The sequence below is a fragment of the Vanessa tameamea genome, chromosome 13 (assembly GCF_037043105.1).
Source record: "Vanessa tameamea isolate UH-Manoa-2023 chromosome 13, ilVanTame1 primary haplotype, whole genome shotgun sequence".
In the NCBI taxonomy this organism is placed as follows: domain Eukaryota; kingdom Metazoa; phylum Arthropoda; class Insecta; order Lepidoptera; family Nymphalidae; genus Vanessa; species Vanessa tameamea.
In genome coordinates, this window is record NC_087321.1 from 12,568,269 (window position 1) to 12,584,200 (window position 15,932).

A 15,932-nucleotide genomic window follows, 5' to 3' on the forward strand; every position below is an offset into this window, starting at 1 on the left:
CTTTACTGACATACTCTGTAATTCAAATGGTGGAAAAGAGTAGCTACTGAGTTTCTTGCCGGTTCTTGTTGGTAGAATCTACTCTCCGAACCGGTTGTAGCTTTACATTTAATTCAACACTGTAACATGACGATTCAAATGCTTATATGAGCATATTTGAATGAGGAATATTTTGATTTTGATTGATTTTTGATTCAGACTTTTTTGATCTTTAGAATAAGATGGTTTATTAGTAATTTTGAGTGAGACGTTTCTAAAATCTATACGAATCTATACCCACTAATATTATAAATGCGAATGTTTGTCTGTTACACCTTCAAGACTAAACCACTGAAACAATTGTCATGAAATTTAGTACGAAGCGACCTGGAAGCCCAAGGACGGACATAGGTACCCTATTCTTTTTAGCTTCTTTTTACTTTTTTTAAATAAGTAGTGAAGTGAAAGTGTTGTGTTATAAACAAAGATATATCAATCATAAACTAACTAGTGCACAATATACCTGAGTTATTAGCAAATCGCATGAAATACGTAAATTTAAGTAAGGTTTGTTTATATTTTTCCATCGGAATAGGCTATAGTTATTTACACTGAATTGACAGTTTTTGCCTATACGACGTCACATCATGGCCGCTTGTGTTTTAGGTCACGTGACATACAGATTAAAAATTACGACTTTTAATTTTAATTTAATAAAACAACAATATGCTTTTATGATTCAAAATCAGAATATTTAAGTATATTTCTACATATATTTGAATTTTTATCAAATTTCATATATTAATTTTCACTACCGAAAGTACCCTATTGATATAATCAGGAATAGTTTTTTCTACTGTTTTTTTTTTATAATTGGATCATTACTTTCATACATAGAAATAAATTAATTTTACCTTATTATAGTATTAGTATAGATAACATTGATCACTTTAGTAGAATCAGTGATAAAAATCATTGTTTAAACACAAGCAGTAGGAATAATTTATAACGGCAATTTTCCGATTCCGCAAAGGCAATAAATCCTTGCTGGGGTAGGATATTCCTTTCCATCATAAAATTCCGCAGATATTTTTAACTTTTTCGATTCATAAATTAGATAATTTGTTAAAAAAATGTTAATAAATAAAGCTTATAATAACACGAGACATGAAACACAATACTGTAATGATGATAAAAAAACGCGAGGCTATTAATTGTTGTCTTTCAGGAAGGATATAAAATATAAATTTAATTGACATTATGGACATTGTATTTAAAATTCTGGAAAAGAGTCCCTACTGAGCTTCTTGCCGGTTCCTTTCGGTAGAATCTACATGCCAACCGGTACTGGCTACTTGAAGTATATTTTGAGTAAAATTTTCGTCTTTGCTTTTTTATTTCAGTATCATAGTAAGTGCTTTATTTCAGAAACAGTTTATACTTAAAGATAGTTTAAGCCAATAAATGACCCGCTTAAGCCTCTTCTCCTTTTAAATTTCGTTCACCATATTACTCAAGCAGAGTCAGCTGATTTTTATCTGAAAGACGCATGTTTCCTCACAATGTTTTATACTCATAAAGCAAGTAAATTAATATTAATGGTGTTTGAACCCGCATCTCCGGTTAAAGTTCATGTAGACTTTAAAATATATACTTTTAAGAAAAATAATCCTTTGTTAATAGTAATACTTACAAATTGCTAGATTGTGTTAGGATAAAAGAAATAAGAAGGACCGACAGATATGTTGACGATTTTTTTTTAACCAATTACTCACAATTTAAACGACTACGAACCGTCGTCGAGAGCTCTTCAAATTAGTTAAACGTAAACATTCCAAGCGCTTAGCAGAGCCGCATAGTTATAAAACGGTAAACTGAATTTGCGAGGAAAGGCGGGGTAGATTGTGGGGGGAAGTAATTATCAAGCTACCTAGTCTGGAGTCTGGACTTGCACCACCCACCTTCAGGCTGTTTTCCTCCCTTGTGTCTGACCCGTCTTGTACTGATTTTTCTTTCTTTAATCTAGTTAATGAATGGACATTTTAGGGTTACGTTTGTGTGTTACGCTGTGTTAATTTTTAATTGGTTTTAGAAACGAGACCCATTCTGGCGTACTACGAGGTTCTTGTCTTCGTCCTTACTATTTTTGTTTCTCATTGATGGTATCACGAACTGTATTGTTGATCGATTCATTGTTTATATTCAACTATTTCGGATGTGTTAAAATTGTATAGGTGCATCTAACGGTCTTTAAAAACAATATGGAACTGAATGTAAATTATATTTTTACAATCGAATTACGTCCGATTACGTAAGGGAATCCTTGTTGGTTTTATTAAGCGAGCGTTCAATAATTTCAAAAGGACGAATTATTAGAAATATATTATAAATTGTGGCCGAAATCCGGAGGACATCAGCATTATACATTTTAACTACTTGCCTGTATGATGGTGCATTGCTATTAAAATCAAAGACGCTTATGATGAGTATATACTATATGTAAAAACATATATGATATGACATACGATGATTTAATGGAAGAAGTTCAAGGGCAAAGGCAAAGTTTAATGTTTCCCACGAAAAACTGGGGATGGTCGCTTGTAAATTACATACTGTGCACAGTTGGGATATAAGTTATTTTGTGACGCCGCGGGCGGTAACTACTAGTTTATAAAATTGCCGATGCACATACATATATACAATATAATATATAGGCGAAAAGTTTCAACAAAATAATTGTTTTTGTTTATTTATTAGTTCAGTAACAAAATATGCATGTATATAACTCATCGAAACACAGAGTTAAAAAATAAAGAAAACAAGTGCTACCTCAGTTACAGGTTGTAAAAATTGTCGAAATTACACGCAGTTAGTTTACAGGAACCGACATGGTTTAGTGGTAAGAACTCGTGATCTTAACCGAAGATGGCGGGTTTAAATCAACTCGTTTTGAACGTCAAAGAAAATTTCCCGATAAACCATGCATGTGTGGGATGAAAGTCTAACACGAGACATCAATCTACATTGGAACAACTCATAGTATTTGCTCAACAATGGGATATTTATGGGCTTTCCTAGATGTAATTTCCAACAAAGAAGACAGTATCATTATTTCCCTTGACAGTATTATTATGGAAAATATTGGCTGTTGATTAAAACTGTATCATAAATTCTATGTAAAGCTATCTCGAATTTGAAACAGTCAGTCCAAAGTTTTTTATAAGATCATTTTAATACGTAGATATATAGTCTGATAAAATCAAATTCAAATAGGGGTCACTTAAAATCATAGCGTAACGAATTACTTGAAATAAAAATTAAATAATTAGTAGCAGATGTGAAGAGTTGTCATAAGAACAAGTACCTTGCTGGTAATATGTAAACACATTTTATCTTGTTGAGTTTCGATCAAATGCTCGAAGGGTGGGGGTTGCATAATGCAATACGTCTGACGTGCCCACCTCACCCTGCCACATTCAATTTGCGACAGCTGTTGATACAGGATATGAAATTTCACCTGTCTCGGTGGCTGGAGATGATCTATTGTTGTAAATTAATTAATGAACGAATTTTTTTCTTACATATGCACTGGGATTACTATAAAACTGTCGTCTATCAGACCTTTTCGAATGATGACGTAGGTCGTAATACTTACATCGCCAGTTGCTGAAACGTTGGTTAACGTCAGACTAATTTATTTGGCTTTAATTGAAATGCTCATTGATCGGGTATCGCTTCATTAACTGCCTTAGACCAATGACAATAAAATGTTGCGTTTCAGAATATGACTATATAAATGTAGTTGTATTAGAATGTAATACATTCTGTTGAGTTTGAACATTAGGGCGGTCCCTCACTCGGAGCATTTGCTCGCTCTGAAACAGCTTAGATTCAAGCATTACATAAGTGTAATTCGAGCATTCGAGTAAGAATAACTAAAAATCACAGCGCGCAGCTTCTAATGAGACTCTATATATATTCTATAAAAACATCTGCCATGAGTGCAGGCGAATGATCAAAAGTTAATCTTAGATCGTTACATTACAGGCGGAGGCTTGCCCGTCACTGAGTCAATACTGTAACGTAATGCTCAAAATCGAATCTAAGATTATTACATTACAGGCGAGTGCTGCCGGTGAGGGACCGTACTTAAACGAATAACATGCAATGTGCTTATGTCCCACCCAAAAAATTATCCAATAAAAAGTAATTTCAATTAAAAAAAACACAAATTTATACTTTATTTTGTGTTCCTGGTTTAAGTATACGTACAAATATCATTGTTGTTGACTTTTATTATTTAGGCTTTTATGAGAGAAAAACAATTTCGTTCAAAACGCTTAATTAAATTAAAATATTTGACTGCACTTTGTTGAAAGCACTTGCCATTGTAGTGATTGTGCTTCGAACGCTGTTTTTTTCAGTCAGCCATGCGTGTTTTGTCGTTGAATAATATTCACCCCTACGCTACGCTTTTTGTAAATATGACATCCTTGTTGAGGGTTGGGATAGGCATTTTCGTACGGACAAACGCACCAACCGTTTTCTTAAGCGTTTATTTTCACGTCGTTGCTTGCCATTTTGTTTGCGTTGTCTTATTATTTTTTTAGTATCCTCAAAAATATTAGTTTTTTTTGTTATTTTAATAACTGGTGTTTACATGAGTATGGGTAATAGAAACTAATTAAAATCAGTGACTATTTTCTTATGTTTTGAATGGAAACCTAAAACTAATTTTGCTAATTAAAATATCATTAATAACATTAACATAATTTATATCCAAAATATCATAAAATCATCACAAATATAATGATCGCTATTGTAAATGTCTTTGCGATAAGTCTGAGAAATTATACGTAATCAGTTAGGGATAGTCTATAACATTCCATAATTACAAGAAAATTATTGTATAAGTTTTAGCATTATTAGGACAAGTAAAGCCGTTCTTGAACACTTTGTCAACCGTGAAATCTGAGTTTAAATATTATGAATACTTGTATATTCACTGTGTATGTAGCCCTTGTACAAAACCTGAAATACAAAACCTACTGATGTGAGCACGTTTATGCTGTAACAATACTATAATTTTGAATATATAATAAATTCTTGATTCATGTTCAAAACAAACTATGATAAGGACCATAGTTTTTGATAAAATCTATGTCCCACGTCGGGCGCCACATCTTTTCTTTTATTTATCACATCGGTTAATCCAATTATTATAGTAATGAGTTCCCTGGGGCTCGATCAAAGACTTACACGTCGGTCTGAGATACGGGGTGATAAGTTGCAGGAGAATTTATTATATATTAGTATATATCTTGCTAACAATGTTTTGTATAAAACGTTCAGATACGGTCTGTAACATTACAGTTAAAATATTTAAAAACAAAAATTTGTTTAAAATTTTAATTACTACTATGCAAATGAAAAAATATTTTATAAAGAGTAGAATAATATTTCTTTATTTTTTTGGAGTAAAATTAACAAAGTTCCAATATTTCATTAAAATATTACTTTATTAAATTTTCTTCAATCTAAATTTTTTACTTAATATGGTATTTAATTATATTATTATCAACGTATTTATATTCAAACCTTAAAGTTCATAAAAACTACGTATAAAGAATGGCTTTTCTTATCAAATATTTACTTAATCTGTTCGCAAAGTTGTGTAACATCACTAAATAAATCTGGACACGCGCCGTGGTTATTGCCCCATTGGAAATACGAGTACCATTATTTCGAACTAGTATATAAACAAAGTACTTACCGGTCTCTCAGCATCCCCGTTGCAGCTCGAACAACGAATAGTCCTTTCAGTTTTAATGAAGAGTGGGATTTATAACGATTTAACTCTGTGTAGTGTTGATATAATATTAATTTATGTTTTCAATATATAGCCTTATAGCATTTTTTAAAATAATTTCTGTGAAAGGTTGCATAATGCCTCACAACACGTGCGCCTGTCACTGAGTTTCGCAACGCACTGAACCGGGCTGCTACGCAACCGCTTAGCGAACGCAAGATTTTAGGCTTCGTTCAAAAATATGAAAATGTCTACCCCTTATTTTTATAGTATTCTGTCTTTTAGTTTATAATTATCATATTTTTGTTTGAAATAATAAACAAGGTAATATTATCTACTAGAGCAATAACTTTACTTGAATAAGAAACAAACTTGCAATATAAAATTAGTACAGTACCAGTTAGAATGAATGTGACTTGTCACGTTTTTTGGTAAAACGATAGAAAGGTATTCACAGAATTATTTTTCGAGTTATAGCACAAAGGTAGCGTGCTATAAGTCATGAAATTAACGTATCGTGTGCCTTTCATGATATTATAGTTGTCGCGGTCATTCAACCGAATAATATGGTGTTATATCACAGATAATGAAAAATTATAAAATTTAATACTTAATTTTTGCTAAGATGAATAAATATCTGTAAGAAAGACAGAATTCATTAATTAATTACGCACAAATTATGCGAATAGTTTGTTATATTTTCAGCTTTTATAATACATAATATTATGTTTATGTTTTCTAGTACTTTCATTAAATAAAATACTACAGAAATAGTCGCAATTTTTGAACGTAAATGGATCGATAGAACAGCGGGGAAAGCGCGGGAAGCCCATTGTAATCGCCATCTTGGAAATGCGTTGTCATGGCAATGTTAACCGCAGTTAACTTCAGAAGTACGACAGCATTTTTATATTTCATGTTTTATTATTATTATACGAAATACACGATTTATTTTATGAATCGTCCCCGAAGTATTATCAAAATATGAACATATTATGTATTTCCTGTTCATGACGTCTTAGTTTATATATCTCACTATTATATTATAATTATATTTCCTTTACAAATCAATACTAATGATCTAATGAGTAATATTTTCTTAAAATAAACTGTTTAAGCGATTTTGATATATCGTAAAAACTAATGACATGCTTATAATATAATGCTAGCTATTAATAGTAATTTTTAAACTTAAATATTTTCTAAAATAAAACTAACTTCTCATAAAATCATGTAACGGCCTGTAAAAGTCATTAAATCGGTCCAGCTGTTGTCAAGATTAGCCAGAACAAACATACAAACGAACATCAATTTTAGATTTTTTTTATAAGTATTGTATCATTATAATCACATATACCTACATTTAGTAAAAAACTGTTTTTTCGATATTATAAAAATACACATCAATCTTATTTATTTTTATAAATTCGGAATAGGTAATTTATAAAAGTAATGTTTTTGTTGCTATGGTATTTTAAATATACATATATTTTTTTATGAAATCGGCGTCAAACAGGCAGGAGGCTCAACTGACTACCGTCGCCTATTGACTTCTGCAACCTCGGGGGCCTTGTCCTTCACCAAATGACATCAAAGGACATGTCCTGTGGTGAATGAGTAATCAAGTCATATGAGTTTGGAAACACCGGTAGGTTCCAGCAAATGCCTAAAAATCGAGCTCTTGTGTATTTCCGGGCAAACAAGTGAATAGAAAGGAATTTAATTATAATTGATCAAATAATATTACTTTTTGGCATAAATCACATTGGCTCCTCCGTGAATAATTATTAGAATAATAGAATATATAGATAATAGAATATATAAATAGAATAATTGAATAATTATGAACATAAAATAAGACTTAGTGGTGCTTTCCCGTGTTTGTATTCGTGACCTTCGATTGAGGTCTACGTGTTCTATCTACTGGATCTCGAGTTTTTAAATAAAGAAAAAGTATTTAATATGATATTAACTGAATGTGACATAGAAAAGATTGATTTCATTGTAAACATCACGTTAGAACGAGCAGTTAATTTCAACCCGGAGCGTGCAGACACAAGATCTTATAATTTTAAAATAAATCACTTTTTCTCTTTTCATTCGTCTGCCCCCTTGTGGGTGTCACCCCCGTTGATCCACCGCTGCTGACCGAAAGTTTTAAAGTTTGTTTGGAACAAGCACTTTCAATTTCCGTCACTAAGTTAGAGTGTAAGTATTAACGTGAGATAGAAAAACAGTTTTATTACTTTGCCATAACATTTCCTAGAATGAGAACAACACTATTGATCCATGCTATAAGGTCTCATGACTAATTATGTTTAAAATTATTTTAATGAATGGGTAAATTTTTTGAGAGTACTTAATTTATTTCATGAAAATAACATTTATTTTCATGTTTGAAATCAAAGTTCAGAACGTAGATTTAAAACAACTTTATTTTAGTAAAATACTATTAAATCAAGAAATACTAAGTTAATGCTTTTAGATATGTTAGCTGCTCCGCTCTTGTAGATGGTGGCGAGATCTTAATATATGGTCGTTAGTTCAGGTGAATGCTAAGGACGCCTGTATTGGTTTTTTTTTATGATATTGGTTGGCGGACGAGCATTTAGGCCACTTGATGGTAAGTGGTCACCACCACCCATAGACAATGGCGCTATAAGAAATATTAACCATTCCTTACATCGTCAATGCGCCACCAAGCATGGGAACTAAGGTGTTACGTCAATTGTGTCTGTATGGGATACCTTCCCATAGCATCTTAGTAGAAATTTATGTAAGGTCATCGTCAAAAGGCACATCATCCAAATTTTATCACAGATATGTCATTGGATACAGAAAAAATATGTGTGAAGTTGATGCCCATTAAAGAGGGAGTCGCCTCACGAGACCAATAACAATAATTAGTATTATTATTGAAGTACGGAAAGGGAACGTCGTCCCTCGTGGTTGAAAATATAAAAAAACATTTTTAGCATTAAAATAGACACATCAAATTATTGGACCGACACGCGACAGTATTGTACGTACGTGTATTGTACGTGCGTGTATTGTACGCAGTATTTTCTTATTGGACCCACTTAATTATATTTTTTATCTGCGAGTTCCCAAAATGGTACAATTTGTGGCAATTGCGCCAGAAAATTAGTAGAAATTTGGCAACACTTGCATCGATTCTCTCTTGACTTTAAATTTAGAAGTGTCGTTATCATAGCGCTCATCTAGATTTTAGTGATTTTTTATTATATGGGTACAAAAGTTATTGATATTCTAAAGGTTACGTAAGCAAAGTTCAAAATCTCCACGTTACTCCATGCATGTAATAATATCATGCACAGAATCCCGAGCATACGATCGAATTACGTCCCTCTCTTCTATCTTGTTAGCACGCTACTGCATGTACTCATACTGGTACTTAGCGCGTAATTACAACGAATGAGGGGCTGAGAAGTGATTTACGAGTATAGTACACTGGAAGAGCACGTAGCATTCGAATGGGGATAAATATTTACAATCACTGGTTAGATAATCCATATACAGCTCTAAACCTATTACCAATATCTATTTTTAAAAAAACCTTAGCTAATTTAGTATACCTGACTGATTATGATTTACTAGCTGCTCCGCGCGGTATTTGTTTAACATCCTAACTCCGCGCTCGTGCGCCGTAGCGTGATATTAAACACTAATAATATTTTTTCCAATAAGACTGGCAGTTCCAGAGTATTAGCGAATTCAAAGTTTCAAACAAACAAAAAAATCTTCAGCTTCATATAGATTTATCGTAAGTTGTCCAGGTTTTTTCATGCATCCCTTAAAGCTGTGAAAAGGATGTTAATGTTAACTAAATATGGTATAAAATTATGAATTACTTGTATACAATCGGTATAAAATATATGTAACTATCCTATAAATTGTTTTTTAATATAAATATAAATAAGCCGCATCGCTGGCTAGCTATTGTGTTTGGGCGTAATCTATAAACTGAATAAAACAAAGGCCAACTTTCGAACGACGTCGACATCACGAAACCTAAAATGGAAGTGCTTTCAATATAATGCCGAGCATCCACAGCAACAGCTTTGAAATAAATAAGTATTTTAGATTAAATTTTGTAGTACTCATTACTAATAATATTTTTCTATCTTATTTCATGCGATTTGCAAATTGCTTTATTATATTATTCAATTTTCAATACAAAGAGTTCTCGATTAATCTATAATACTTAATAATAAAACATAATTGCACTTAACTTATTATATACTCACTTTTATTTTACTTCCAAAGTATCAATAAGACCTTAGTCGACATTTAAAAACCCATATGGGTTGAATCATATCAATTTTAGGTCCAAGGTTTTCAATTGTATTTACTCTCCCTGCCATTAGAATAGGCCCTAAATTTGAACATGATAAACAATTTGATTTTACAGCTGACAGCCGATGCTGGTGTTGAGCTCTTTATAATTTATTTAATGCCTAAGAGTGACATAATTTAACGTATTATATTTATTAAACTGAGATTCGAATAAGTTTTAATCTTTAAACATAGCATAGCATGCCTACGGTTTAATACTTTAGGGCTTGGTCAGCGGGAAATAATCGGACCATATTCGTTAGGTAAAATAAACTGGGTCGTAAGGGTTGAGGTGTCGTTAATTGTGACCTGTCCTCGTGAGATAAAAAGGTATTTTTTTTCATTTTGTAAATACACTAAATAAAATCGTGTCTGTAATTTCAATTTTCATTTAGAATGTTCAAAAGAGGTAAAATTTACCATTATGTCTTTCGCTGGCGTACGCAGAACATCTTACTAAAAGTTCATTAAAATCGGATAAAAATAGTTTAAGAACTCACAGTGACAAATATACAGATAATAGAATACAAACATTCATTTTTATGTATCAAGTAACGCTCTGTAAATGTCCCACTGCTGGCTTAAAGCCTCTCCCTTTTGAAGAGAAGGTAATTCCACCAGGCTCCTTTAACATTAGACCCATGCATGTCTTCGGTTGACGTCGAGCACGGGTTGAATTGTATTAATATTTTATTTATTGGGTAGATATAGTCTGAGGTGTGTACCGTATAGCAACTTCATCAGCATGTTTGTATTTTTAATAAAACGGAATGGACCTATTCAGTTCTAGGCTAACAGTACTAGACGAACCTTGGTTTTATATTTTTCGACAGAGCTAGAATCATCATCAGTTATCAAATTATATTGTTACATTATCTTGTATTTATATATAAGAGTACTTTTTTTAGGCAGGTATGCGTACTTTGCTTTTTCACTCCTTGACTTGCAAATTGCGTGAAACAAACGCATTACTTTTCCTAGCTGTATAATCAGTGTGTTTGGAAAAAATAATATCTTCTACCAGACACAAAACCATTGTTGTTATATTAATCTAGCGTTGTTTGATCTGAAGCAGTGAGCTGTGACGGGATAGTTGAATGCACCATCAAACAGAAATCTCTCCATATTCAAGTTTTACAATAGTGTCTCTTGCAAGCCTACCCTCATTTTTATTTAAACATCCAACTGAAGCTGGTACTTGACAGTGATTTTGGATAATTTATTATTTACTCAAATAAAATTCAACATTTGTATTATAATAAAATAATGGATGTTTCAACCATTTATAATTATTTAGGGAGTTTACTAAAATTTTAGGTATCAGATGTAAGAAACGATGATATTAAGTAGGCAACCATCATATTGACGCAGAAGTTGTAATCCCTTTTTTTTAATCAAAACATTTTTTGTTATCAAAATTTATTTTAAATACTGAGCGAGGTAAAAATAATCGTGTATTGCTTTATGATCATATATTTTTTACAGTTACGCATTTATATTTTATCTGTTCTTAGTTCTTACCTTATTTTATGTGATAATCTGTCAGGAATCACAATGTCATTTGTCAATTTCATTTCCGTAGAAAAGAGAATTAACGGGAAAATTTAACCAGTTTCATTTATGTTTATAAATTCACAATTTTCAATTGTTTTATTCAAAATCATTAATTCCGTCCACCTTGCACCTCTCATTCCGTCCGTGCACAACACAAAAACAACGTACAAAGTGATGAGGTATGGTTTAAATCCGTCTTGGTCCGTCGCCAGTCAAAAACAAGTTGGGCGTAGGACGAGTAAAGCTGTACTGATCTAAGAGGCAAATAATTGTCTACTGTTGCAGATAATAAGTGTTCACGAGCGTCGATCGCTCAAATTTGTGCAACCAAGACTACAAGAAAGACAGATATGACGCGTCCCGGGCCTCCCAGCGAAAACCTTCCCACTGTAAGTACCAATTTATTAGTATAATAAGAAACTATTCAAATTCAAAACATAATACTTAATTGTTTAATAAGCTTAAACGCAAAAGTATTCAAACTGATGATTATTTTGTTAATTATAAATAGAAAAACACATTTTGTTTATTAATTAAAAACTTATTTAGACATTTTTGCAAAATTTTATAAACGAAGATTACTTACCACTAAAAACTTCTTCAAAACTCATTGTGATAATTTTTTTTCTGATTTTTTTTACCTTAAATCAAAGACATGAATAAATTTTAAACTATCTGTAGTACTGTTATTTTTCAGAGTTGATTTGCATTGAGCCATGGTGTCCATATTCAAAGACTGTGACCGTGTATGTTGCCAGACCGTTTAGAGCTTGCTTTTTTTAGTTTCAATGTTTAAAATTGGAATGCTAAGAACCTTAATAACTTGAGCATAGCTAATATAAATAAATTTAAATTACTTGTAATTAGTGTAATAATATATTTGTAAAAAATAAATTGTGTATTAAAAAAGTTTCGACTATCAAAACAGTTCATAAAGCACCATAGAACTAAATCTGACTCTTATGACTTTTCGTTTTTGAGTTATGCTCATGTTATAGATTGTTTTTAGTTGTTTTATTTGTAAAAACTTAGAAATATAAATGTTTTTAACTGTGTCATACTTTTACTAGATATCACCCCTTATATATATTGCCTTGACATGAAGATTGAGAATCTCTATAAACATACAAATATATATATTTTATATTTATGTGAATGTAAATAATATGTATCATAAAATAAGATCTTTTTCAATATAATTTGTACAAACTTTGAAACAAATTGAACAATGACAATCATCAATCATTTGGCTCAGAGTTCTCTCCTCTTAAAAATGTTTTGTGTGTAATCCCCTATGTTTTGATAGATATTATTGTAGTAGAATTTTATCTGATGGATAAGTTTATCCGTTACCATTGAATACATTATTATTTATTGAAAAATTATGTTTATTATGAATGAAATAATCTCTGGTGATAGTTAAAACAGCTAAAATATTGAAATTAAAATTAATAATAACATTATTTCAGCAAACATACCACTAGATTATTTTTCTTCTATGTATGAACTAAAAGCTTATGTAATGTAGTCTGGATGTTATACTGAGAACAAAATAATGAATAGAAATATTTAGGCATAGTGTCCACATCACAGTACTTATGAATAAAGCCGGCTACATTTTGTCAAGGACATAACTGGCAGAAAATAACTATTGGAAAATAATAGATGAATTGAAGTCATGTATGCATTTTCTAAGTTAAAATTAAGCTTGTTTGTTCTGTACTAGTTGTTATGGAGCTCTGTAACCATAACTGAAATTTGATATTGTATATTTATGTAAACAAACAACATCATGTTGTTCTCGAAGATTTATTTTAAAACTGTTTGCACAAATTATTTTGAAAAAGATTAGTTCAAATACCCTTTAATTGAAATAAAATAATTCCTGAAGTCAGTAGTATTAAAATGTTACATTTTATAATGATATAACAATAGTTTCTATATCGTTTTCAGGTGAAACTTGTGGTGGTAGGTGATGGTGGTGTTGGTAAAAGTGCAATTACCATCCAGTTCTTCCAGAAACTGTTTGTCACGGATTATGATCCCACCATCGAAGATTCATACATTCAACATACAGAGGTGGACGGACAATGGTGCATACTTGATGGTATGTGAAATATAATAATTTGGATAACATTCTAAAAGTAAAGTGATAAATGACCCACTGTAGGACAAAAACTTTTTATTCTTTTAAAGAAAAGGGTTTTAGTACATTTTATCTAAGACATGTGGCGCGGGACTGGGGCGACGCCCTCACCGATGTCTGTGGGTCGTGTGGGATCATACTTATCCTGGTTCTACTTTGCTGTCATTTTCTTGGTGGGAAGACTTCGTGCCAGCCCATCCGGATAGGTGCCATCCACTCATCAGATATTCTAACGTTTGTTTCACAGTACTGGACACGGCGGGCCAGGAGGAGTTCAGCGCGATGCGGGAGCAGTACATGAGGAAAGGCGACGGCTTCCTGCTCGTGTACTCGGTGACGGACAAGCAGAGCTTCGAGAACATACGGCACTTCCACACGCAGATTCTGCGAGTGAAGGACCGGTGAGAACTCCGGAAAATGAATCCCTTAACTCCGTCGCGTGTCTAACCACATCCCCCCCCCCGCCCCGTGCGCAGCGAGTCGTACCCCATGCTGGTGTCGGCCAACAAGGTGGACCTGGTGCACGCGCGCGCCGTGAGCGAGGAGGCCGGCCGCGAGCTGGCGCGCGCGCTGGCCGCGCCCTACATCGAGACCAGCGCCAAGGAGCCGCCGCTCAACGTCGACGCCGCCTTCCACGAGGTGAGGCTGCGGCCGCTCGTGGCCGCTCGAGGTCGCTCGAGGCCGCTGACCGACTCGTTACTCGCCACCGAAACGACCTTTCTGTCCGCAGCTGGTCCGCATCATCCGCAATCATCCGCAGCAGGAGGAGAAACAGAGACGCCGCAGGAAATTTTTTGGCCGATGCGCGCTGCTCTGAGCCGCTCGACGACCCGGCCTCTCGCGGGGTCCAGTCCGGTCCGGTTTCCTTTGAAGTACTTGGTAATATTTGCGTTCGAAAGTTTCACGAAACTCGACAAAGTCAGTAAAGATTACACCGATGTCTTACCGATCTTTGTTTCCAACTCAATGTAATTACAACAGTGGAACGCGAGTTTCCGATTATTCTTTTGCGGAGACGCAGATCGACGTCCGTGTAGGCTGACGCACCAGCTCGAGACGAGGGAAATTACTAATTAAATACTGCACAAGGGAGTCGGTAGACGTATGCACGTACATATGTGAATGTTACATGTACCTTTGTGATATATTTTTTAAAGCTTTATTTCCAAAGTATTATTTGAAATTGTTTTCTTGAGAGATGTATTTTGTTAATTTATTTTTAGTTCTCCTTATATCTTGTGGTATATTTTAATCATAGGAGATACAAATTTAAAATGGTTCATTTTAATATATAGATTTAAAGTTATTTATCATAACGGCGAATGGTTGACACGACAGTTGAAGACGTGATTTTATGTACGTGTGTGTCTTTTCTGACATCGTTGATGTATATATTCATAAAGTCGACCTGTAGGTTGAGGTACGGTTAACAAAACAGCTTTGCAATTTTTACAAGAAACAACTAAATTCAGATTCATTCAGCGTAAATTTGCAGGTTTTTTTTGGGAGACATTAATTTAAACAATTCCTATTCGATTAGTTAACAGCAATTATTTGTATTTGCATATACGATAATTGTTTAGATTTCCAATGTATATTTATCGATTCGGCTTAGTGGATTAAACATCGATAAACTCCTTACTATGAAGTTTTATCAATATGAGTCGTGATAACTCCCAAATAATACTGTCAAAAATATGATCTTTTTACGTCATATTTCTCAAACAGCTTATAATATAGATAGAAGATTTTATTCATATGCGCATATACTATATCTATATGTTGCCGATAGTGTAAATATAACGTGCGTAAATCGACCAGTAGTTGTAACATAACCCAAAGAGATGTATTTTAGACGCTTGTTTTTGTTACGTCTCGAGACGATAAAATGTGTACATTGTTGATTTATAAAAGTATATAGTATATAATAGTGTTGTGCTAATGGTAAATTCCTGGCAAGCTACATGGTATTATTTATTTATTTATTACTAGCTACTTATCCCGGCTCCTCACGGGTGGAATAAGAGTCTAAATAAAACGTTAATATTGAAGGATAAACACACAAGAAAACTTATTGTTTTTTAGACT

At 33.0% G+C, this 15,932-nt stretch overlaps 2 protein-coding genes across 3 annotated transcripts in view; one reads left to right on the forward strand and one right to left on the reverse strand.

Annotated features, from left to right (window-relative positions):
• Positions 1–11,937, reverse strand: part of LOC113393699 (uncharacterized) — a 27,013-nt gene extending 15,076 nt beyond the window's left edge. Inside the window, exon 1 of one of the 2 annotated variants that reach the window (XM_064216706.1) lies at positions 11,666–11,937. The gene's annotated coding sequence lies outside the window, so the exon portion shown is untranslated. Of the gene's footprint in view, positions 1–5,752; positions 5,959–11,665 lie in introns of those variants that run through there. The other variant, XM_064216707.1, reaches the window with a different exon arrangement.
• Positions 11,737–15,367, forward strand: LOC113393696 (ras-related protein M-Ras-like). The gene is made up of 6 exons (XM_026630709.2): positions 11,737–11,877; positions 11,984–12,087; positions 13,652–13,805; positions 14,092–14,245; positions 14,321–14,483; positions 14,575–15,367. Exons 2-6 carry the CDS (start codon positions 12,049–12,051, stop codon positions 14,659–14,661), a joined length of 597 nt encoding a protein of 198 aa, XP_026486494.1. The 5' UTR covers positions 11,737–11,877; positions 11,984–12,048; the 3' UTR covers positions 14,662–15,367.
• The last annotated feature ends 565 nt before the right edge of the window (positions 15,368–15,932 follow it).

Excerpts from the sequence above, each read along its gene's own strand:
- LOC113393696 (XM_026630709.2), top strand. The coding sequence starts at position 12,049 with ATGACGCGTCCCGGGCCTCCCAGCGAAAACCTTCCCACT. Across the intron at positions 12,088-13,651 it reads CCAGCGAAAACCTTCCCACT|GTGAAACTTGTGGTGGTAGG; the intron begins GTAAGTACCAAT and ends TATCGTTTTCAG. Across the intron at positions 14,484-14,574 it reads TCGACGCCGCCTTCCACGAG|CTGGTCCGCATCATCCGCAA; the intron begins GTGAGGCTGCGG and ends TTCTGTCCGCAG.